Here is a 25,748-nt window from a genome sequence, read left to right as displayed (position 1 = left end):
AGTGGCTGGCAAAGCATTCATGTAACTCAGTTGGGTGTATCCCTGCCTGTGAACGTCTGTGTAAGTGCAGTACTTGCCAGAGGTTTGTAGCCTGGCAATAGCATCACAGAGTGAGAGGGAGCCCAGGTTGGTGGGACAGATGGCTCAGCAGCCCACACTGCACCCCGGGAAAAACCATCAGAGTATGTATTGGATAATCACTGACAGAGGTCTTTTAACCACTGGTAGAGTCAGAATGCAAAGCTATATACAATGGCATCCAGTGAAAAGTAACATTAGCATAGCAGTTGTATAAAATTAATATTAGCATATTCCTAACATTTGAAAATGAAAGGGACATCTACAGGATTCTGCAAAACTGTCAACTTTCCTGCAAATTCCGACTGTCTTTTGATTTCTCAGATGGCACTGTATACCAGGGAAAATAGCTTATAGACACCGAATTATGGATCATGAGTCCCAGGAGTGTCTCCAGAAGTTGTCCTGAATGTGGGGGAGGCAGCGGTACCATTAGTCTGCCTGCATTGTTTACATTGATATTCCTGTGAAGTATATTTGTTCTATCAATTGTGATCGATCCTCCCTGGATTCCAGGAATGCCCTTGTATGCCATTGTGCCAGATTCTAAAATGACTCCTTTAAAGTGCTCTGAGAATCAGCGCACAGGATTCTTGGGTGTATGTGCAGGGGACTGAGAACCCCTGGCTTTAGAGTCAGTGGAAAAGTTAACCAATCCAGGACTCATAAGGAGTGGTACAAAATAACGTCATGAGACAATATACACTTTTAAAACTTTTCTTTATCTGCGCAACTCCTTTTGAATCTAGAGAAACTGCAGAGCCAAAAGTCTCTTGCTTGAACTATACGACCACAAAAAAGCTAGATCTGCAATGCCTAAGCTAGAACTGGATGCACATTACCTCCCCTAGATAGCAGTGCTCGCAAGAAGCTCCACTTTACAAAAAGACTGCCTAATAGTTTTCCAAAAATTAAAATCTCAAAATCATTCAAGACCATGAAGCCGTAACTTCCAGAATAGACAATAAGGTGAGTGATAGAAATAAATGAGGGCTTGAAGCAAAGTACTAATAATGTGATAGATGCCAGATCTCATCACTGCTAGTGTATACAAGCAGTAATACCATTAATTATTTCTACGCAGTGGTACACAAGGATCCCAAGCAAGAATTAGGAATCCACTGTACTAGGCACTGCACAAACAGCAAAGAAAGTCCCTGCTCCAGAGAGCTCACAATGTAGGATTCAGTCAGTCACTCAGCAGGTGCATAAGCAGACAAATGGAAAGAGAGAAGATGGGTGTGGGAGGACAGGTTTTCAGTGAAGAGTCAGGGTAAATACATTGACAGCCACTAGCTTTGTTCTTATCTGCCCCAATCAACATGCTACCACAGCACTTTCCAAAATTATACAAGATACATTGCTCATTCTTTTCCTTCCACAGTCAGAAAGGGCTGGATTTTTTATTTTTGGTGCTTTGTGCATTTTTTATTTAATGTGTCATTGTGGGAAATGTAGGTTAAAGAATTATGTTTTATATTTGGCTCTAAAAGCAGAGAAGTATACGTTTGTCTTATCTTCCAAGACTTCCAGGATCACGGGTCTGTTGTTGAGCACTGAACCTATGTGATAGATCTGAGCCACAATTTCTCTTTAGCATATCCCAAAGCAAGTAGGTGCTATCTTTTCCCTAGTCTTCTGTTCCTTTATAGAAATTGTTCTTTATCTTGCTGTATCACTGAAAGACTACAATATTAAGCTATTGCTTACATTTCATTAAAGTTTCCTACTGGTCCTTCATTTTCCCAAAGAGCCACCACTGTATATTTATAGTATTAAAAAAGTGGACTTGATATTCATTGAGGCAGACTATTTTTATTAGCAGCAAATGCAACCATTTATCAGCAAGTGGGATTGAACCTGGGGACCTCTGAACCTTAGTGCATTAGTCTTTACTGCATAAGCTAAAAGCCACACAGCTCTTGGCTAAGGCTGTAGCAGACACATTAATCTAAGTGGTCTAGGTGTCACTAGAGGGGGACAGAGCACCACAGGCAGCAGGCACGGGTTACACAAACAGTGAATTTATAATTCATAGCCCAAACATTCCAGTCTTTCACAGGAACATTATTAAAAGGATTTCACAAACAGATACATATGCTACAACCTGCACTTCTTTGAAATTTTTTGAAATAATTTCCTATTAATTATTATTATACCTGAGGAATGTAAACAAACAGATTGCTTTTCTCTGGGGAAAATATCTTACACTGGCCTTGCACTCTGTGTTACTGAGAATAACAATGTTATGTTGTTGGAATGAGTATTTTCAAGATCACTAATGTGTGATGGTCTTCTAGTACATGATATATTCCACTCATAACTTCTCTGCTTTTTAAATAATAGCTCAAAAATGGTCATTTCTTAATATTCTAGGGACAAAAAAAATATTCAAATAGTGCAATAATTTTCTCTGAAATATAGCTATATTTCGTCCGTTCTAAAGAAGACCAGTTTTCAAGTATCCTTTAAAAACCCCAGTCCCGAGGAGGAATAATTCCTGTGTTGAAAGAATAAAGGATGAACAAATAATGTACATAGTTCCCTTTTGTAGGGAAAGTTAATCAGTCAGTCTTCTGAAAAAATTACATATGCAGATGTGCTTGATATTCTACTTAGGTTTAAATGGGTGATTTATTTTAAGCCAGTGGTAAAATGCATCATTGCTTAAAAAGTGTCAGTCTTGTCTCACACTTCTAGAAAATTTGAGAAAACGTATAATTTTATTAAGTTAAGTCAATCTTCATTACTGACTCAAATCTTTCAAAAAGTCTGCACTTATTCCTTTCATCTGAGCAGACTAAGTGGTCTTTTGCATAAAACAACAAAGCTGTCACATTCAATCTTAGTTACACACAACTTTGATCATAATAGGCCTTTAGATAAAAACAGCTCTAATTAAATTTAGACAGCTATGATAGTTGCAGATCAGGGTAGCAATTTACTATATTGCAACTCAGGGAGATCAGAAACTCCCAGGTCAAAAAATGATCAAGCTAGCCTGTTCTGTACTGGACCATTCAATCATTCCCAATGTTCTCCAGAATAGAGTGGCAAGTTCTCCTGCAGCTGACACGTCATTCAGATTATTGGTTTGTGACCATAATGACATGTTGGCTAGGAATCAAGTCTGAATAACTTCTGTAGCATTGTAAATGTACAGTGTTAAACACTTTCTAATTCTTTACAGGCAGATACTGGAAATTAAACTCAAATCTCTATTTTAAAAAGTCATTTTCAAAGCCACATTTCTTCCACTCCTTTCTATTCTGTAGTCTGATACAGAAAGTTCAAAAATGAATAGCAGCTCTCTTCTCTGGACTGGGCTGGTGGAGACCTCTCCTCATCCAATCACCTTCCCTCATCCTGATTGTGTCTAAATATATATCTCACAGAGCTGCCTAAACATGGCAGGGTCCCATTTGCAGATGGACGTCAACTAGCCCCTCTAGAACATCGGCGGTTTCAAGTTCAACACTTATATTTCCCTCTCCAACAATTCCTTGGCCTCTTCTACCACAGGTGTCTTCGGAGCTTCTTGAGGCAAAGGGATAGATGTTAGTGGAAAGCCTGGGCTGAGGTTCAGGCTGAACACAAAACCCAAATTCAGCAGGAATGAGTTTAAGATCTGAAGAGAGTATTTCACACAGCTCTGGTCTGTTGGAGCATTTAAGCCGTCAGCATAAAAAAAAACTACTTTAAATAGACGTTTAATGGACAGACAAGCTAATGATCTATATAATTAACAAAGTTCTAGAAGTTGGGGTTAAGCAACTATTTCTCATTCAACGCTAATAAAATAAACTAAGTTATGGTTCATAAATCATGTGCATTTTTTATTCCCTCTTAGAACCTTTCATTAATATATTTGTTTCTTGCATTGACTAATTCCCAAAGTTTCATTGATGCCATATAAAAAAGGGTCCCACAGGATGAAATTTTCTAAACTGAACATAAATGGCTTTGGGAAAACTATGAAACTGTAATATAATGGAAACCTCTCTTTCACCACATTGATTCTATATCCACATTTTTTTAAATGGCCATGTCTGAAATATATACAGAATTCATACAGCTAAAATAGACCCCTCTGGAAACAGCCATGATATAAGCTAAACTGTATGGAATGAGAAGTTAAGATATCTATTCTTAGGACACTTATAACAACATCGACAAATTGACACCAGCACTGTGCAAGGCTGGTAAGCTCACATTACTGAGTTTGTCTTTCCGGGCCAATTCCTATACAAGTGCAATCAATACCACAATGCACAATGAAGGCACCTGGTTTGCAAAAACAGCCCTTATATGAATTTCCCAGTTCAGGAATATATCCCTGAAACTTGATACATTAATTTTTGAACAAATGGAGTTTTCAGCACCATGAGAGATCAGAGCTCCTGAATACAGGTGCATTTATTTGAAATATAATTTCATTCCCCTCATAGTGGATGTCAATGAGAACCAAAACTACAAAAGGGTTCAGCCATGTGATTAAGTTATATGAATGGGGAGGAAGACAGGGATATTAAATACTCTTCAAAACAGCTGCTCTAGGTAAGGCGCAAACAGTTAATATTTAATATGTGACTTCATATTTTCCTTTTTTTTTTTTGACATGAGTAAAGAAAAAGATAAAAGACTAGCACGGTCCACTTACATAAATTGTACAGTGACAGAAACAATGGCAATGTTTGCTTTAAAAACCCCTACCTGGAGAGCATTTTCATACTGAAAACACAATTCTAAGCGCAGAAATTTAAATTACCATAGATTTCTGTATACTAATCTGGTACATTCAAGTTCATTTACAGGCACAATCAAGATTGTGCTAAAGAGTGACATGTCTTATGATGCTGGCTCTCAGGGCCACCATTTAGTGCAATCATTAAACACCTAAACTGACGGTTGGCTGCAGAATTCAAGAAGACTGGTGATGAGAATCTTTGATGACTCTTGTAAAAGCCAGTGCCTTAAAGGGAGGAAAATGGGATTTGTTGGTGTTTGAGACACATGCTGCACCAAAGCAAACTCTGGTTAGGTGCCAGGCATGCGAGCGAATACTATCGTTAATTTAAGTTGCTGCCTCTCACGGATGTCACCTCTACAGCAAACAAGACTCTGAGCAAAAATTGTCCACAATATGTTGGAAAAGACACAGGGTAAAGAACATTAACTATAGTTTGCAGCCTACTGAAGTGCATCTATAAAGATTCAAGATATGGCATGGAAAATAGAGGTAATTTATTTAAAATGTTTATGCCAAAACTGTATCAAAAGCTTCGAAGTGATTTACAAGCACTAGTCCCATTGAATTTCAATGAGATGTGCTCCTAACTCATGCAGGTGCTTTTGAAAATCTCACCCCACACCATCATTAGTTCTACATCCTTTGTAGAACTATTACACGTGCAAGAGTTTCAGACTTCATCCATATATAAAAAAAAATCATCTGCAGTTCATGGCCATCAGTAGAACCTCTGGGTTTCAAAAAACCTCTTATCTACCTTGATGGATTAGTGTCAAGTGGCATGATGACAGAGGCTGAGAGAAGCATGCTGTGACAGGAAATAGTGTGCCAAAGTAGCATAGTCTGATTTATCGCTGCCATCACGGTGCCATATACCAGCACCTCTGCAGAAGAGGTATCTATCTGTTATATTAGCAGTATTGTATGAACATGGGCAAGAGATGTTATCTTGCAAGAAAAACCTATCTGAATATGAAAATAAGTATGAATATGAAGAAGAAAATGGATAATGGAACAAAGAAAAGGAAAGGTTTTTCCTTCCACTCATCTATACCTGGTTTGGATAATGTTTTGTTCTACATACAACAATTATTTATTTTTGTTGAGCCAAATTCCTAATTTCATTCCCCTGATATAATAAAAACTGCCCACTGAAATTTGCATAAGGACCTTTTTAGATTACATTTTTAACCAATGGACTGAAGAAAAGTGTCTTACCATACAAGTGTCTAGATCCTCCAAACGTTCTATCTCAGTCAAATCTTCTACTGTGATGGTGGAGCGCTTAGTTGGTTTCTCTTCAGCTAATTCAATCTCCAGTGACTCCTGTTGTGGAAGTGGCTTACCACGTCTGGTCAAATGGTCCGCCTAGACAACAAGGATCAAGAGATGAAACTACTGATCAGAAATCTTGATGGGGAAAAAAAACGAACAACAACAACAACAACAAAAAACAACCAAAAAAACCCCACACAACAATTAGCAGAATGGTTGTGCACTGCAGGTGATGATAGATGGTGAACAATGGGTAAGCTCAACTGTTTGCATCTGGGCCCCAGCCTCCCCCATCTCCCTGCAGAACTATCCCCTCATCACATAACACTGGATAATGGGGAAGGAGAAGGGGAGAAAAGAGGGCTAACAGAGAATCACACAGTAAGAGACTCTGCTTATCTGGACTATGGAAATAAAAACACCCAAAGGAGAAAAAAAACCTCACACCATATTGAGCATTTTTAAGCCATTTCATTTAAAAGCTACTGTAACAAATGTACAAACTGCTAATATACTCAACTGATGAAAAAAAGTAGGATTAAATGATTTTCACTAATAAATGTAGGAATCACAAGTGCTGCCTCTTTTCTAAAATAAAAAAATTTGCAGGCAAAATGGGGTAATTATTTTGGACCTCACTATGATGAATAATGATGAATAAATCACTGCACTGGAAGCTAGTGGCTGCCTACGGCTCAGTGATCATGATCTGATTATATTCAATATGGGCAAAACAGAGGACAACACTTGGCGTTTTAAAAGGGCTAATGTCTCACAACTGAGTAAAATCATGAGTAAAACTGATTGGGATGCTCTTTAAGAAGAATTATTTAAGAGGAGTATATTAGATGGCCAAAAAGCCATAATTCTATAATCAAGAAAAAGGACAACTTTGGATAAACGTAAATATTATATTTTTATAATTAATTATATCTAATAAATATTGTATCTAATTGATACCTTCACTTCTCTGCTGAACCAGGATGGCATTTACACAAAGTTATCCTGTTTTCCTTTCAAACAAATGGAAAAAAGGGGAACTAGATTGCAATCAGTATAAATTAAAAATTATGAAGTGTAGAAAATTAATAAGGGAAGCTAAAGACATCAGGGATAAATCTATGTCTGGCAGGGTTAAGGAGAAATTTTTAAAAAAAGGATACTAGGAAGAAAATAAATCTAAAAATGGTGTAAGCCCATTACTAGAAGGAGATATTAAAATGGTTAATGATGCAGAAAAGGCAGAAGTGTTTGATAAATATTCCTGTTCTATATTTGGAAAGAAGTAGGATGATGGATTCCTATCACATGAGGCTGATGAAGTACTTTCCAGTTCATTAGCAACAAAGGAGGATGTTAAACAGCATCCATTCAGGATACATATTTTTAAATCGGTAGGCCTGGATCACTTGAGCCCAAGAATCCTAAAAGAGTTGGCTAAGAAGACCTCTGGCCCACTGAGATTAAATTTTTAATGAATCTTGGGATATCAGGGAAATTACAAAATACTGGAAGAGTATTAACACTGTGCCAATATTCAAAAAGGGTAAGTGGGTCTACCAGGGTAACTATAAGCCAGCTAATCTGACATCTATCCTCGGCAAAACAGTGGAAAACCTGATATGAAATTAAATTAATAAAGAATCAAAGAATGGGAATATAATTAACGCCAGTCAATATGGTTTTGAGGAAAGTACATCTTGTCAACCAAACGTGAATTCGTTTTTTGATGAGATGACAAGCTAGGTTGATAAAAGTAACTGCATAAAAGTAACAAATACTTAAATGAACAGGGCAGTCACACAGAGCAATCCACTCTGAGCCCATTCAAATAAAAGACATTTTACTACAGACAAATGCAAAGTCGTATATTAAAGAACAAAGAGTGCAGGCCATATCTACAGAATGGGAAACTCTACTCTGGAGAACAGTGACTCTGAAAAAGATTTATGGTTCATAATGAACATGCAATTGAACATGAGCTCCCATTGTGATGCTGTGACAAAAAGGGTTAATGACATGCTTAGTGATGTAAACAGGGAAGAAGTGAGTAGGAATACAGAGGTGATTTTTACCTCCGTATACAGCATTGGTAAGACCGATACCGGAATACTGTACACATTTTAAAAAGACGTTGACAAATTAGAGAGGATGCAGAAGAGATACACAAATTTGAGGACTGTAGAGCAGTGCTTCTCAAAGCCAGGCCGCCGCTTGTTCAGGGAAAGCCCCTGGCTGTCCAGGCCAGTTTGTTTACCTGCTGTGTCTGCAGGTTTGGCCAATCATGGCTCCCACTGGCCGCGATTTGCAGCTCCAGGCCAATGGGGGCTGCAGGAAGGGCAGCCAGCACATCCCTTGGCCTGCGCCACTTCCCGCAGCCCCCACTGGCCTGGAGCAGCAAACCGCGGCCAGTGGGAGCCGCGATCGGCTGAACCTGTGGATGCGGCAGGTAAACAAACTGGCCTGGACCGCCAGGGGCTTTCCCTGAACAAGCAGCGTCCCAACTTTGAGAAGCACAGTTGTAGAGAAGAGGGACTCTGGCATGGTCTATACTTGAAACTTACACCGGGATAGCTATATTGATCCGGGGTGGTAAACCTGCAGTGTAGATGCATCTGTGCTGACAGAAAAGTGCTTCTATCAATACAGCTAACTTTGTCTGGAGAGGTGATATTCCTACATTGGCAGAAAAACTCCTTCTGTCAGTGTAAGCTGCGTTTATATTAAAGGTCTATACTGGCATGGGGTCTATAGTGTAGATATAGCCTTAATCAGCTTAGTCTGTTTATTTTATCTAAAAAAAGAAGGAAAACTTGATTACAATATAAAAGTACCTTTGGGGGAGAAAATATTGTGTTTTAAAGGGCTTTTTAGTTTTACAGAGAAAGGCATAACAAGAAACAATTGCTGGAAGCTGAAGCCAGACAAATTCAAATTAGGCACAAATTTTCAATGGTGGGAGTGATTAACCATTGGAAAAAACTACCAAGACAAGTGGTGGATTCTCCATGTCTTCAAGTCAAGACTGGATGCCTTTCTGGAAGATATGCTTTAGTCAAACACAAACCATTGGGCTCAGTACAGGGGTAACGGTCTCTGAAATACAGCAGGTCAGACTAGATGATCCAACGGTCACTGTTGGCCTTAAAATATATGAAACATAGTACTCAAAATGTTGACTTGAAAATGTTCCATGCTAATGTTAACACTGGGAGAAAAGTATCTGTTACAAGCAACATAAATCACAGAGGTATATCAGTTTAAGATGTTTGTCAATACAGGATCTTATTTTGGATTTGCCTTATGATGAACTGTCAATGGAAAATGTCTAAAGTTAGTATTTTAAAGATTGTGAGCACATTCATATGGGAAGCATGACAAGAAGACTAGGGTGTGAAGAGAGACCACTGAACTCAGTTTCAGTCCAGGGTCAGAATGGAAACTGTGTGGGTATACTCTGCCCACAAGATGCCCACCAGTTGATCACGTAGGTTTTTTTATGATTGTCTTTTTCTGTGAGCTTTGCATGCAGTGGCATCTTTCCCTACTAAGAAGAACTGATCCAATATATTTTTCTGAACCAAGCTCTCTGATTGATGGCCCAACATTAGTGCAGTCATCGGCAACTGAGAAGCTACAGGACCAGTATGCATGCTGTGACTGATGGGGCTGAATCTTCTTTCACGTTGAGCTGTGGAATAGGAATTATTTCCATCCTGTTTGCAGTCTTCTTGGGTTCCTCTGATTGGTGTCTGCTGGCTGCTTTCCAGTCAGGCTCCCACAGAGGGTCTCTTCAGTTCAGATTTAGGGGCTTTTATCTGCTCCAAGATCTTGCGTTGGGTTTATCTGGTAGAGAGCTGGTCTCAGGTCTGGAGTTTCTGCTGTGGTCCTCCTACTGCTTCTCAATTCAACCCAGCTGAGAGCTGTTGCTGGTTATTTTCTAAACAGTCAGTCCTCATGCAGTAATGGTGACTTTGGCCCCTTTTGAGATAGCACTAACAGTCCTCCTTGGGCAACAGTCCTGGTAAGCAATCAGATCTCTCTGTTGTGCTTCTTTCTCTGGATCCTGCCTTGGCCTTAGAAGAACGTTCAGAGCACTGGTGATGTTTGAATTTGGCAGCAAAGATCCCTGATTGGTCACTGATGCAACAGAGTCATTTGCTGATAGGCTGGCCCAGGATACTGGCCAGGAAATGATCAAAAAAATTGTGACATGTAGTATGCCCACTAAATACCATAATCAAAGACCTGGTTTCAATGTAAAATGAAATGTGGCACTACATTTAATATTGTGTACAGTTTTAAAGCTCTAACTTAGAATGTGAGATAGACTGACCTTGGGCTTAATACGGTTTAGGACCATTTGAATTTGCTTGTTCCTAAAGTGTTCACACTTGAAACAAAAGTTTCTGTTTGAGACTAGCCTTTCGTAATCTCAGAATGGGCTCTACATGAATCCTCAGCTGTTTTTAATACTTAGTATAAAATTTCCTATACATGTAAAATTTGTTGCATATTTAATAAGCCTTAACATTTTATGTTTTTAATGAAATTCTCTCTCTCAAAAGTCCTTAACATGCCCGTGATATAGAAAACAAGGTAGATCGAAATATAACTGGATAGTTCCTATGTGGAACTACTGTGTGTTTCTTCAAATGTCTGTACATTGAATAGTTTTATACTTTGATCTACAAAGGAAGCATTTCACAACAGCAGGAGCACCAATAACAGTAAAACAAATCTATCTTCTCTTGATAATGATGCAGTCTATTTCCCTGACAAAAAATATGGATGAGCAAAACAAAGCAGCGACAAAGACGTTGCCGATGCTGCTCCCACGCTTGGAAAGTTGACTCACAGTGGAACTTCTGGAAAGTTTTGGAAATTTTTTTTTTTTTTTTGCTATTGCTGCCACTCTTTTTATATAACTCTGCACAATCCAGCATTAGCTCCTCCCACCCTCAGCAAACTTGGGTGTGAGTCCAATAATCTACTTCCCTCTCCACTAAAAATAACCATTAATGTACAGGAGTCCATAAGCTGATCTGCAGACATACAGCAGTATATCTGCTCTAATCTTCAGGAAGGAGGTACATCTACAATAAGTGGTTGACAGCAGAACGTCTTCCAGTAAATAGCTGAACATTTTATCTTCTACATAGATACACCTTCCAGTCCAAGACCTCACATTTCTGAAGTAGCCTCAGAATATGCACAGGTTTGGGAAGTAAGGTCCCTACAGTTTGCTCCACAGACCCTAAAGAATGAAATCTGACTTTATTTCAATCGTAACGCCTGTCTCACTACGACAGCCAGTAGTTGTCTCCTTAACTAGTGAATATATGTTCTTGCAAAGCCATTTTTGGTTTCAGATCTGATAATTCATGCAAGAGATAGTAAGGCAGCTAAGCAATGCAGCTTCTTCTGTGGCTGTTTTCTTCTTAAATCAGGACTACTCACCCTATGACCATGTTTCAAATGATGCTGCTGATGAAAATTAGGCAGATTTAGAAATGCAGCTGTGAGAAGAAGGAAGTGAACGAGTCATGAATGCTGTGGTGGCGGTAAGACACCCTGAACTACTCAGAACTGTAAAAACACTCACCAGTTTATGATGACAATGTGAAAGCGCATCCAGGATTTCATCCACAATTCGGTCAGATAGGAAAGAGGCCACAGTAAGTTTCACTTCGCTGTGTGAACATTGAAAATGAGAACAGAGTAACTTTCAGTTCACACAAGAGAACTCTACAATCCCTTACAGCATTAGTTCTATGGTGTGAAGATTATCTGTGAGCCTGCTACTGTCTTTGAGAACGAAACACAAGAAGATGCAAGTAGAAGGACTGAACCCTTCAGAAATAACTCACAAGAACACACACACACAAGAACTCCTGGACCACTTCCAACCTGCTTCTAACATTTTTCTAATGGCAGAAACAAAAACATCTGGCTAAGGGACAGCTTAATAAGAACCATACGGTCAGATTTGCTTAGGAACAATACATGCATTGATGTTAAGAGAAGACGAATCTGGTCTGGAGTGAATTCAGACAGTCTTACCTGTTTAAGGCTTGTTTTACTTAACTATTAATCTTGCCCCGTCTCCTTTTTGTACCCTTCTGTCAGCTAAATGGGAACTGTATTGTTTCTGCAACCTGCCATCACCATTCCTGGGCTGCAAACTGTTTGTGCTTTTGCTTTAAATAACTAGCTCCTGCCTTACAAATTTTGTTTCAGCCAGTCCCATGTATTTAGCATTCAACAAGAAGGTGTGGAACACAGACTCACTGTTAGATTTAACATGACATCAGCACTGTATACACTGGGTTTGCCCCTTCACTGCAACATGTATGAGTTACTATACTCTAGTCACCCCACTCGGGCATGCTTAGTTCAAGTTAGAGCAGCCACGCTGCAAAAACACACTCAAGTCACACATGGTTTGTCTATCCTGCAGCTGGGAATGAGCCTCCCAGCAGAGGCAGACAAGACTTGAGCTGGCACAGCTCAAGTTACCGCACTAAATACAGTAGTGTGGACACTGTAGATCGGATGGCAGCTCAGGCTCTCACATCCAACCAAATCCCTGGGGCTGAGCTTAGGTGACTAGGCTGAGTTTCTGTAGGAGCCACAGCGTCCACACTGCTCATTTTAGCATGGTAGCTCAAGCCCCTCTAGTGAACATCTGTTCACCCGGGCTAGGAGACTAACTCCCAGCTGCAGTGTAGATATACCTGTAGAGTGACTTGATTAGCATAGTGATTGGATTAGCAGTTGAGCTAACCTGAGCTGCAGCTGCATCCCCAATCCATTACTAGCTTGTGTGTCAGCACCATGTCAGCTTCAAACCACCCCTGCCCCTCAGCAATGGGCCAGCTAGCAAGAATTTAAAACACCACTTCATTCGACTTAGAAATGTGTGTTTGTGGATGGGAATTGGGTTGTGGGCTTGGTATACCTCAAGCTAACACTGCAGTGAAGACAAGCCCACAGAAACCAACATTACATTAGATTTGTACTTGGTGTTGTGGTCTACCACTGTCTCTTCACGGAAATTAAACTTTTTTTTTCAGTTTTGACTGTCGTCACACATCTTTAGATGGTGACTGTTACGTCTACACACCCAGAGAAATGTTTCACTATTTGTTTTAAAGTTAGTAGTAGTAAGTATTCCCAGAGTGCAGAAGTCCCCAGAATTATACTAATTCATGGAGCCAAATCTTGAAACAAACTCTAGGTAACCAACCAACATGCTGTGGGCAAAACATGTACATCATCCCTTTTGTAGATATTTGTCATAAACAGATAGCTAAGGGTTAATATTTTTTTTACCTGTAAAGGGTTAACAAAGGGAACCAAACACCTGACCAGAGGACCAATCAGGAAACAAGATTTTTCAAATCTCAAGTGAGGGAAGTTTTGGGTGTGTGTTCTTTGTCTCGTCTCTGTTGCTGTCTAGTCTCTGAAGGGGATCACTATCCAGGCTTTCTAATCTTCTGTTCCAAGTTGTAATGCAAAGGTAGAAAGAACAATAGCTTATATTGTTGGGTTTTTTGTGATTTACATGTGTGTGGTTTGCTGGAATGTTTTAAAATTGTATTTCTTTTGGATAAGGGCTGTTTAATTATCATTTTTTTCTTTTAAGCAATAACCTGTATATTGTTTCCCCACTATACAGAGACCATTTTTTATGTCTTTTCTTTCTTTTTATATAAAGCTTTCATTTTTAAATTGTTGGATTTTTTTCCTAGTTGGGGCTCAGGGGATTGAGTCTGCAGCTCACCAGGAACTGTGTGGAAGGAATTGAAACAGGTGATCTCCAGGGTCATCCAGGAGAAGTACGAGGGAGACAAGGGGAGGGGGTTGTTTCTCTTTTGTGAGACTCAGGGCATCTGAGTCTTGGGGCCCCCCAGGTAAGGTTTTATGGGAGCCCAGAGTGAGCCAGGCAACTGAATTCCTGGCTGGTGGCAGCGCTATCAGATCTAGCTGGTAATTAAGCTTGGAGGTTTCATGCTAGCACTCATTTTCTCTGAACTCTAGGTTCAGATCTAGTAGGAAAGCTATAACATGTTGGCTAGTGTTGGGATAAAAGATAAGAATCCAGAAACCAGTAGGAATATTATATTTTTCTTTTCTCTGCTAGGGGCTTTTAAGCAGAGAGAAAGGGTTTGGGTTTGAAAGGAGGCCAGAGAAAATTCTTTTTTTCTGTTTCTCTCGTTTGCTTCAGTTTGGCTTGCATATTAAAGCAAGGAACCATTAAGGTTTGACAAGGGTCTTTTGTTAAAACAATAGAACTCCGACTGAGTCAAGTACCCACGCAAATAAGTGGTTTTTTTGGTTTAATTTACATTGAAAGATTAGCTAGACGAAAAAAAAAAATCCAACAAGTTTAAAAACCAAAAGCTTTATATAAAAAAGAAAGAAAAAGACATAAAAATGGTCTCTGTATATCAGGTGACAAATACAGGGTTATTGCTTAAAAGAAAAAAAATGGAATAAACAGCCTTATCCAAAAAGAAATACAATTTAAAACATTCCAGCAAACCACACACATGTAAATACAAAAAAACCAACAATATAAGCCTATTGTCTTTCTAACCTTTGCACTTGACACTTGGAAACAGAAGATTAGAAAGCCTGGAGATAGAGTGATCCCCTCAGAGACTAGACAGCAACAGAGACGAGACAAAGAACACACACCCAAAACTTCCCTCGCTTGAGATTTGAAAAATCTTGTTTCCTGATTGGTCCTCTGGTCAGGTGTTTGGTTCCCTTTGTTAACCCTTTACAGGTAAAGAAACATTAACCCTTAGCTATCTGTTTATGACAATATTAAATAGTTAACCCTTTGATGGCTTGAGTCAGAATTTCTCTAGGTTAAACGTCTCACAAAATGCAGAATTTAAAAATGGCTGCAGCAAGAATTTATTTGATCTCTTGCTCCCTTTATTTTCTTCCTTATTTGCAAGAAGAAATCTCACAGGGAGGAAGAAATACAAACTTTCTATTGTTATTAAATTTGTTTTCTGACATGTCCTAGGTTCATCTTTACAATATAGTAATACCCTACTAAATAGAAAGATCGGATTACAATATTTACTGTATAACATTTCCTCTAACAAAAGCTCACTGTTGTAATAATTACAACTTGGTCTCTGATATATTAACATGGCAATGATTTGTAAACCTGTTAAACTTCCTAAATGAATAGATAGATTAAAAAAAAGTTTTCTGGTTGCTTTTGGTAGGTCTTGTTTATACTTAAAAACTGTATCACTTTAACTGTGCCAGTATAGTTAAAGAGTTAACACACATCCCACTCCCTTGGGAGGATGCAGTTTAACTCGTATAAAAATGCTTATTCGAATATTGCTTATTCTGGTTCAGCAAAACAAAGTAAGTTATACCAGTATAAATGCCTTATAGCAGTATAGCTGCATCTACACTAAGGCTTTTACTGGCATAATGATGTCAACTTAAAAAAAAATCACCTCCTACTGACATAGTTATATGAGTAAAACTTTTTAAGTGCAAGCTAGGCCTTAGCATAAACAAAGACAAAGACAAGTGTCCTGATAAAGAATTTGCTTGCTTTAGTAGAATGCTTGGCTCTTGGCTTTGTGATCTTTTCCCAGTTGCATTAATCAGGATCAATCCACAAAACCATTTAAGTTAACACACAAAGCTATGTTCCCTTTCTTTTTGTGTGCAATATGTACAAGCGATAATAGCAACAGATAGCAATGACATAATAATGGAACATAAATGTGCCTGTTATTTTCAAAGGAGCTTCTGGGAATGCGCCACCCAACTTCTATTATAATTCAATGAAGTTGGGTTCCGAGCTCCCATAAACTCCTTTTGAGAATCCAATCCCATAATTAGAGTTTCTGATAAGAAAACAATGAGAGGAGAATTGGTCTGTATGTCTCCCGACCCATTAGATGAGACTTCCTTGTATTATAGTGGGTGCGTAGTGTTAATAATATAATGTAGAAGAACATATGGCTGATGTGCTTGAAACCCCACCTGAGCTATTTACAACTTGTAACTCTAAAAAAAAGTCCTTTTATGGCCTTCATTAGCATAGAATCATAGAATATCAGCGGTGGAAGAGACCTCAGGAGGTCATCTAGTCCAACCCCCGATCAAAGCAGGACCAATCCCCAACTAAATCATCCCAGCCAGAGCTTTGTCAAGCCCGACCTTAAAAACCTCTAAGGAAGGAGATTCCTCCACCTCCCTAGGTAACCAATTCTAATTCTTCACTACCTTCCTATTGAAAAAGTTTTTCCTAATATCCTACCTAAACCTCCCCCACTGCAACTTGAGACCATTACATCTTGTTTTGTCATCTACCACCACTGAGAACAGTCTAGATCCATCCTCTTTGGAACCCCCTTTCAGGTAGTTGAAAGCAGCTATCAACCCCCCGCCCCCATTCTTCTCTTCTGCAGACTAAACAATATGGTCAAGTTAAAGGAGGCAGAAACCTTAAAACTTTATGGTTGCCTATCAATTCCTATGTGAGAATAATTTTCCCTGCTATGGGCAGGGTTTTAACAGCAAAACAACTGGCTTTTTGCAATTGGTGATGTTGTATCTTTGCAATGGGAAAAGGGAAATTTTCCTTGTAAAACATTAAATAAGGTATGTGAAGCTTTTCAGAAATGCAGTAAAATTCTCCAATACCCCGTAGCCTGAACCAAGTTGGTATTTATATTATGTTTTTAAGTGGGGAAGTGTTTGCTTTTTTCCCCCATTACCTCAATGTCAAGTTTCCAAGAGTGGGATTGAAAATGAAACTCTTTCTTTCCGCGATCCTCCCTCCCTCCCTCCCCATTAAAAAAGAAAATCACTATTGCTTTGGACCAATTATTGGAAATTTTTCAGCCCCTCAAGGAAATGTCCTGAAAATATGAGCAGCTGAAAACATATGTATTGCCACTTAAGCTACACCTTCTGATTCCTGACTTTAGAAAAGCTTTTGATACAGTCTTCACAGTGTTCTCCTCAGCAAGTTAAAGTAGTATGGGGCTGAATGAATGGACTATAAGGTGGATAGAAGCTGGCTAGTTCATCGGGTAACGGATAGTGATGAATGGCTCCATGTCTAGTGGCAGCTGATAATCAAGGGAGTGCCCCAAGGGTCAGTCCTGGGGCCGGTTTTGTTCAATGTCTTTATAATGATCGGATGAGGATAACGCTGGACTGCACTCTCAGCAAGTTTGCAGATGACACTAAACTGGGAGGTGTGGTAGGTACGCTGGGTAGGGATAGGATACAGAGAGACCTAGACAAATTAGAAGAATTGGGCCAAAAGAAATCTGATTGAGGTTCAACAAGACAAGTGCAGAGTCCGCACTTACGACGGAAGAATCCCATGCACTGTTAGCAGACTAGGGACCGAGTGGCTAGGCAGCAGTTCTGCAGAAAAGACCTAGGGTTACAGTGGTATGAGAAGCCTGGATATGAGTCAACAGTGTGCCCTTGTTGCCAAGAAGGCTAATGCATTTGTGATGTATAAGTAGAACATTGCCAGCAGATCGAGGGACATGATCATTCCCCTCTATTCGGCATTGTGAGGCCTCATCTGGAGTATCTGTATCCAGTTTTTGGGCCCCCACACTACAAGAAGGATGTGGAAAACCTTGGAAAGAGTCCAGCGGAGGCAGCAAAATGATTAGGGGACTGGAACACATGATCTTTTGAAGTAGAGGCTGAGGGAACTGGGAGTTTTGTTAGTCCTGCAGAAGAGAGATGGGGGCGGGGGGTGATAGCTGCTTTCAACTAAACCCTGAAAAGGGGGTTTTCCAAAAGAGGGATGGATCCTAGACTGTTTTCCAGTGGGTTGGGTTCAGATGACCAAAACAAGATGTAATGGTCTCAAATTTGCCCAGTGGGGGGAGTTAGTTAAGGAATTAGGAAAACTTTTTTCCAAATAGGAAAGTAAAGTTGAAAAAAGAATTAGAAATGGTTTAACCTAGGAGGGTGGAGGAAATCTACCCTTCTTAAAAGGTTTTGAAGGTCGGCCCTTGAAACAAAGCCTCTGGGCTGGATGATTACGTTTGGGGATTGGTCCCCCCTGGCTTTGATTCGGGGGTTGGACAGAATGACCCCCTGAGGTCTCTCCCACCGCTGATATTCCCCTTATGAAATTCCTAATGCCTAAAAATGAGCCATAAAAGGACTTTTTTTAAAGGTTACAAGTTTGGTAAATAGCCCTTCAGGTGGGTTTCCAAGCACATTCCAGCCCATATGTTTCTCTAACCATTAATTAATTATTAACACAACGCAACCCACCAGAATTAAAGGAAAAGTCCCCTCCAATCTAATGGGTCCCGGGAGCATACAGACCCCAATTTCCTCCCCTCTCATTGTTTTTCTATCCCAGAAAACCTAATTAATGGGATGGATCTCAAAAGAGTTTTTATGGAACCTCGGAACCCAACCTTCCAATTGAATTAAAATAGAAGGTGGGTGGCGCCAATTCCAGAAAGCTTCCTTTGGGGAAAAAATAAACCAGGCACAATTTAATGTTCCATTTATTATGTTCACCATTTGGGCCCTTAATCTGTTCTATTTTAAATCGATGTACATAATTGCACACAAAAGAAAAGGGAATACATAGCCTTTGGTGTTTAACTAAATGGTTTTGGGGAATGATCCCTGATTTAATGCAAAACCCGGGAAAAAGAATCAAAACAAGCCAAAGAGCCAAGATCTACAAAGCAAGCAAATCCTTCAGACACTGTTCCCTTTTGGGTCCCCTTGTTTTAGCCTAAGGCTAGCTTGGCAACTTAAAAAGTTACTCATATAATATGTCAGTAGGAAAGGGAATTTTTTTTTTTTTTTTTAAGTTGACATCCTCATTAATTGCCAGTTAAAAAAGCCCCCTTAATGGGTAGATGGCGCCTTATAACTGCTATAAAGGCCATTAAAATACTGGTAATAACTTACATTTGTTTGCCCGAACCAGAAATAACAATTATTCCGAATTTAAAGCAAATTTTTTTATAAACGAGTTAAACCTGCAACCCCCAAGGGAAGTGGGATTGTGGTTGGTTAAACTCTTTTTTAATATAACGGCAACAAGTTTTAAAGTGATACAAGTTTTAAAGTATAAACAAACGAAACCTACCAAAAACCAAACCAAAGAAAAAAAGAAAACCCTTTTTTTTTTAAATCTTAATCTATATCCAATAAAGGAAGTTTTTTAACAGGTTTTAAAAACAAAATCAAGCCAAGGTTAATATTATCAAGAGACCAAGTTGGTAATTAATTACAACCAGTGGAGCTTGTTTTTTGTTTAGAGGAAAGTGGTTAAACCAGTAAATTGTTAATCCGATTCCCTTCTATTTAGTAAGGTTAAAATTTAAACCTAATATGGTTAGCGACATACAATAAAATTGTATTCTTTCTCACGATTCCCCATCTGCAAATAAGGAAAGAAATAAAGGAAGCAAAGGGAGATCAAATTAAATTCCCTTGCCCTGCAGCCATTTTTAAATTCCCCCCTGCCATTTTGTGAGACGTTTTTACCTAGCGAAAATCCTGAACTCAAGCCCCATCAAAGGGTTTTTAACTAATTTTTAAATATTGTCATAAACAAATTAGCTTAAGGGTTTTTAATGTTTTTTAAACCGTAAAAGGGTTAAAAGGGAATACCCAAACACCTTGAAACCAGAAGGACCAATCAAGGAAAACAAGAAAAATTTTCCCCAAAATCTCAAGCCGAGGGAAAAGTTTTGGGTGTGTGTTCGTTGTTCGTCCTCTGTTGCCCTGCCTATGTCCTCCCTTGGAAGGGGATCAACTCCCTATCCCAGGCTTTTCCCCCTAATCTTCCTGTTTCCAGTTTGTAAGTGCCAAAGGAAGAAAAGGACCCAAATAGGCCTTAAGTTTGGTTTTTTTTTTGTAAATTTACATGGTGTTGGGTTGGTTGCTGGAATTGTTTTTTTAAAATTGGATTTCTTTTTTGGATAAGGCCCTGTTTTATTCCATTTTTTTTTTTCTCTTTTAAAGCAAATAAACCCTGTATATTTGTCCCACCTGATGATAACAGAGACCAATTTTAATGTTCCTTTTCCTTTCTTTTTTTATATAAAGCCCTTTTGTTTAACTTGTTTGGAATTTTTTTTTTCCGTCTAGCTAATCTTTCAAATGTAAAATAAAACCATAAAAAAAAACCACTTTATGCCCTTGGGGTACTTGACTCAGTCGGAGTTCTCTTGTTTTTAACAAAAGACCCCCTTTGGCCAAACCTTAATGGTTCTTTTTGCCTTTTAAATATCAAGCCAACCTAGCAAACGAGAGAAACAAAAAAAAAGATTTTCTCTGGCTCCTTTCAAAAACCCAAACCCCCTTTCCCTTCCTAAAAAGCCCCTAGCAGAGAAAAGAAAAAATATATATTCTTCTACTGGCTTTCTGGATTCCCTTAATCTTCTTATCCCACCACCTAGCCACATGTCATAAGCTTTCCACCGATCCTGAACTTAGAGTTTTCAGAAAATGAGATGCGAAAAGCATGAAACCCTCCCAAGCTTAATTTACCAGCTAAGGATCTGAAATAGCGCTTGCGAACCGACCCCCCAGGATTCCAGTTGGCCCTGGCTTCACTCCTGGGCTCCCCAAAACCCTTTCCCTGGGGGACCCCAAGACTCAGAATGCCCCTGAGTCTCACAACAAAGGGACAGACCCCTCCCCCTTGTTCCTCCTCGACCTTCCTTCCCTGGGATAACCCTGGAAATCACCCGTTTTCCAATCCTTTCACCAGTTCCCCTGGTGAGACTGCCAGACCCTGCCAATCCCCCTGAGCCCCCCCACTAGGAAAAAAAAATCCAAACGAGTTGAAAAAGAAAAACTTAATATAACAAGGAGAAAAGAAAACAGGACAGTCAGAAGAAGTGGTCGGTCCTGTACTGCGGAAGCGGTGACAAGTTATACAGCTAGGAGCTTTGTGGAGATTAGGGTGTAGCGTGAGTAAAGAGAAATTGGACTTTAACAAGCACCGCAATCTAATAACATGCTCGCCACGAATCCCCGCATTGCACAAAAGTGAAGGGAGCCACCAAGTATTATTGCCTTTAATCGGAGAAATCATCATATACTAGTTATCACTTAATGAGAGAAACATGAATTCCGCGATATAGGCAGTAGCAAAACAAGCGACACAACCTAAAGGACAAATGTAAAGATACACCACGTAATAAAAAACCGCAAACAATAATAACCCTATTGTCCTTTCGACCATTTGCACTGACACTGTAACCCCTAGGTCCTTTTCTGCAGAACTGCTGCCTAGCCACTCGGTCCCTAGTCTGTAGCAGTGCATGGGATTCTTCCGTCGTAAGTGCGGGACTCTGCACTTGTCCTTGTTGAACCTCATCAGATTTCTTTTGGCCCAATTCTCTAATTTGTCTAGGTCTCTCTGTATCCTATCCCTACTCTCCAGCGTACCTACCACACCTCCCAGTTTAGTGTCATCTGCAAACTTGCTGAGAGTGCAGTCCACGTTATCCTCCCGATCATTAATGAAGACATTGAACAAAACCGGCCCCAGGACTGACCCTTGGGGCACTCCGCTTGATATCAGCTGCCAACTAGACATGGAGCCATTCATCACTATCCGTTAAGCCCGATGAACTAGCCAGCTTTCTATCCACCTTATAGTCCATTCATCCAGCCCATACTACTTTAACTTGCTGGCAAGAACACTGTGAAGACTGTATCAAAAGCTTTGCTAAAGTCAAGGAATCAGAAGGTGTAGCTAAGTTGGCAATACCTATGTTTTCAGCTGCTCATATTTCAGGACATTTCCTTGAGGGGCTGAAAATTTCCATAATTGGTCTCAAAGCAATAGTGATTTTCTTTTTTAATGGGAGGGAGGGAGGGAGGATCGGAAGAGAAAGAAGTTTCATTCATCCACTCTTGAACTTGACATGAGTAATGGGAAAAAAAGCAAACACTTCCCACTTAAAAACATAATATAAATACACTTGTTCAGCTACGGGTATTGAAATTTTACTGCATTCTGAAAAGCTCACATACCTACATTTTAATGTTTTACAAAGAAATTTCCCTTTTCCCATTGCAAAGATACAACCATCACAATGCAAAATGCCATGTGTTTGCTGTTAACCCTGCCTAGCAGAAAATTATCTCCATAGAAATGATAGCAACCATAAAGTTTTAAGTTTCCTGCCTCCTTAACTTGACCATATAGTATATCTTGTATATGCTCTGGTGTACATTTAATAAAGAAGAATATAATAAAACTAACTTGGAATCTCATCTTTTGGAAATAATGAATTACAAGTAGTTTAAAGCACTATACCTGCCTTTGCATTCCCCTTCCAAATTTAGTGATTAGAATATCCTATTTTCAAATTTTTAAATGTGTTTGTCTGATTCTTGTTGCTGTGCAAAACAGCCCCCCACATAAAAGGGTTACAGTGACTTCTGACTAGAGAGAACAAAAAAACCAGTAACACACTGTGTGCCATCAAATGCACAAAACAAAGGAAGTGGTAAAGTGGACAGTGGTATTCGTTATCTTCCAATTTTCTTCAGTTATAGGAATCTAAGGCATCAGCAGTAACAATAGTAGGTAACATTTTTCAGACATATGATTTTTAAGTTGATTGTGTCCCTTAAAGCCACAGAAATAATAAGGAAAATAGGCATACCAAATACTACATATGTGCTATATGATCCAATTAACTTCGTTGTAGAAACCTAAATATTTGCATTTTCTGGACCAAACCGATTGGCCTGTATGGTGATATACCAGTTTCTATATGAATTCTTATGTGGGATTGTTCAGAAAACATACTGATATACATATACACAACAAGACAGAAATGCAACTCAATACATGGTCTTTAACTATCTTCAGAATATTTATAGAAGGTTTCACAGTGCTTTTAACATACCTAATTTTATTGAGGATATCAATTCCAGACTGCTCCAAAAGCACATTTTTAACAAAGGTACGTGGAATGGAAATCTTCTCGGTGCTGGCCTCAATCAGGTCTTGCCGAATGTGGGTCTTCTTCATCACATTAGGGCAAAGATTCTCAGCTGCATCCACCATAGACTCAAGCAGTGCCTGTAGCACAAAGTGAGAGAAAACAATAAACTCTCTCTCAGAAAATCCACAGCATCATGACAGTTGCTTTAATTGAGGGAGAGATCATAGCACTGAGTACTTTCATAGCACTATACAAGTCTTTTAGAATTCATCTATTAAATTAAAATTGAAAGCATTTACAGAACAAAACAGACTTTTTTTTTTTAAATATAGAAGTTACAAATAGAGAAAACTATATTTGGTTAATTATCAGAACAATACATCTGTTCCCACTGCACACTCAGCACTACCTCTGCATTTTTAAGAAGCAAAGAAAACTCTGTTGTAGAAGTCTAATAAACCCTCCCAAGGTCAGCTAATCTGTGCTCTGAATCACAATTTTCTTTTGCAGTCCAACACTCCTTGTTTGAAAGGCATCAAGAGTCTCCTCAGAGGGGGATGGTGAAAACTTTGAACATTTGTATGTCCCTAGAATTTCCTATTTCAGAAATAGGCAGAGGTACATTGCCTGAGAGGCGTGCAGGAATCTACCACAAGAATATCCAATACACACACACACACAAGGGATTAAGGCTGTTAAGCAATTAAAAAATTTAATCGTGATTAATCATGCGACTAAAAAATTAATTTTATTTAAATATTTATTTAAATATTTTTGGATGTCTTCTACATTTTAAAATATATTGATTTCAATTACAACGCAGAATACAAATTGCACAGTGCTCACTTTATATTATTTTTTGTTACAAATATTTGCACACTAAAAAACAAAAGAAATAGTATTTTTCAATTCACCTAATACAAGTACTGTAGTGCAATCTCTTTATCATGAAAGTTGAATTGTAGACTTATGTACAAAAATAAAACAAAGTTCACTCAGTCCCACTTCCTGTTCAGCCAGTTGCTCAGACAAACAAGTTTGTTTACATTTGCAGGAGATAATGTGACCCACTTCTTATTTACAACGTCACCTGAAAATGAGAACCAGCATTCGCATGGCACTGCTGTGGCCGGCATTGCAAGATATTTACGTGCCAGATATGCTAAAGATTCATATGTCCCCTCACCTTCAACCATCTTTCCAGAGGACACGTATCCAATGCTGATGACGCTTGTTAAAAAAAATGCGTTAATTAAATTTGTGACTGAACTCCATGGGGAAGAATTGAATGTTCTCACTTTCAGGTGACATTTAAATAAGAAGCAGGCAACATTATGTCCCGTAAATGTAAACAAACTTGTTTGTCTGAGCAATTGGCTGAACAGGAAGTGGGACTGAGTGAACTTGTAAGCTCTGAAGTTTTACATTGTTTTATTTTTGAGTGCAGTTATGTAACTTGTAAAAAAGAAAATCTACATTTGAAAGTTACACTTTCACAATAAAGAGATTGTACAGTACTTGTATGAGGTGAACTGAAATACTATTTCTTTATCATCTTTACAGTGCAAATATTTGTAATAAAAATAATAATATAAAGTGAGCACTGTGCCCTTGTATTCTGTGTTGTAATTAAAATCAATATATTTGAAAATGTGTAAAAACATCAAAAAATATTTAATACATTTCAATTGGTATTCTATTGTTTAACAGTGAGATTAAAAGTGTGAGTAATCACAATTAATATATATATTAGGGCTGTCTATTAATCATAGTTAACTCACGCAATTAATCCAAAAAAATTAATCGCAAATAAAAAAAATTAAAACCTATGCTCAATTTTTTTAACCCCCTGCTCTCCTCCCCTTTTAAAAAAAAAAAAAAAAAAAGAAAGAAGAGCTTTTGTGCTTCCCTGTTGGGAGTCTTCCTTCCATGTGGGCCTGAGAGCAAAGTTAGACGTGTGTGGACTGATCCCCACTGTTGCTAGTGCTTGCAATTTTATCACAAGTCTCAATATATTAGGTGTTTTTCTTAAAGCCCAGCTCCTGGAATCAAGTGATTACACATAAGAATCTCAACTTCCATTTAAAAAAAAAGAAAAAAGTTTCTAGCCCTCACGGCTGCAGAGAAAAGCTAGAAAATGTGAACACTAAAATTTCCAAAGGAGACAAAAAGAAACTAAAATCTTATATACATAAGTGTGTGTGTGTATCTATGCATATCATGATTTGTGAAGCCTGACTCAAGACTTGTGAATGTGTGGGCCTGGCAAAATCATCGCACTCCTCCAGACTCCCTCAGTTTTTCCAGATCCTTCCTAAAGTGTGGCTCCCAGACCTGGACACAGGACTCCAGCTAAGCCTCACCCATGCCTAGTAGAGCAGAACAATTCCCTCCCATGACTTACATACAATGATCCTGTTAATACACCCCAGAATCATATTACCCTTTTTTGCAGCTGCATTGCACTGTTGACTCATATACAATTTGTGATCCACGATAACTCTCAGATCCTTTTCCAGCAGTACTACCACCTAGCCAGTTATTCTCCATTTTGTAGCTGATTTGATTTTCCTTCCTAAGTGACCAGTATCAGAGGGGTAGCCATGTTAGTCTGAATCTGTAAAAGCAGCAGAGAATCCTGTGGCACCTTATAGACTAACAGACGTTTTGGA

General features: G+C 38.9%; 1 protein-coding gene across 4 annotated transcripts in view; it reads right to left on the bottom strand.

The window, feature by feature from the left end:
- Positions 1 to 25,748, bottom strand: part of CARMIL1 (capping protein regulator and myosin 1 linker 1) — a 282,448-nt gene that overhangs the window by 47,140 nt on the left and 209,560 nt on the right. For all 4 annotated transcript variants that reach the window (XR_012655331.1, XM_075062881.1, XM_075062880.1 and 1 more), the window contains exons 27-29: positions 23,038 to 23,213; positions 11,709 to 11,796; positions 6,047 to 6,196 (exon numbers count right to left, since the gene is read on the bottom strand). Coding sequence is in view for 3 of the 4 variants with exons in the window: in XM_075062881.1 (XP_074918982.1) it covers positions 6,047 to 6,196; positions 11,709 to 11,796; positions 23,038 to 23,213 (414 nt within the window). In the remaining variant the exon portion in view is untranslated. The remainder of the gene's footprint in view (positions 1 to 6,046; positions 6,197 to 11,708; positions 11,797 to 23,037; positions 23,214 to 25,748) is intronic.

The sequence above is a fragment of the Chelonoidis abingdonii genome, chromosome 2 (assembly GCF_003597395.2).
Source record: "Chelonoidis abingdonii isolate Lonesome George chromosome 2, CheloAbing_2.0, whole genome shotgun sequence".
NCBI classification, from domain to species: Eukaryota; Metazoa; Chordata; order Testudines; family Testudinidae; genus Chelonoidis; species Chelonoidis abingdonii.
The sequence above is the reverse complement of the archived record's forward strand: the minus strand, read 5'-3'. Positions and strand labels throughout refer to the sequence as shown.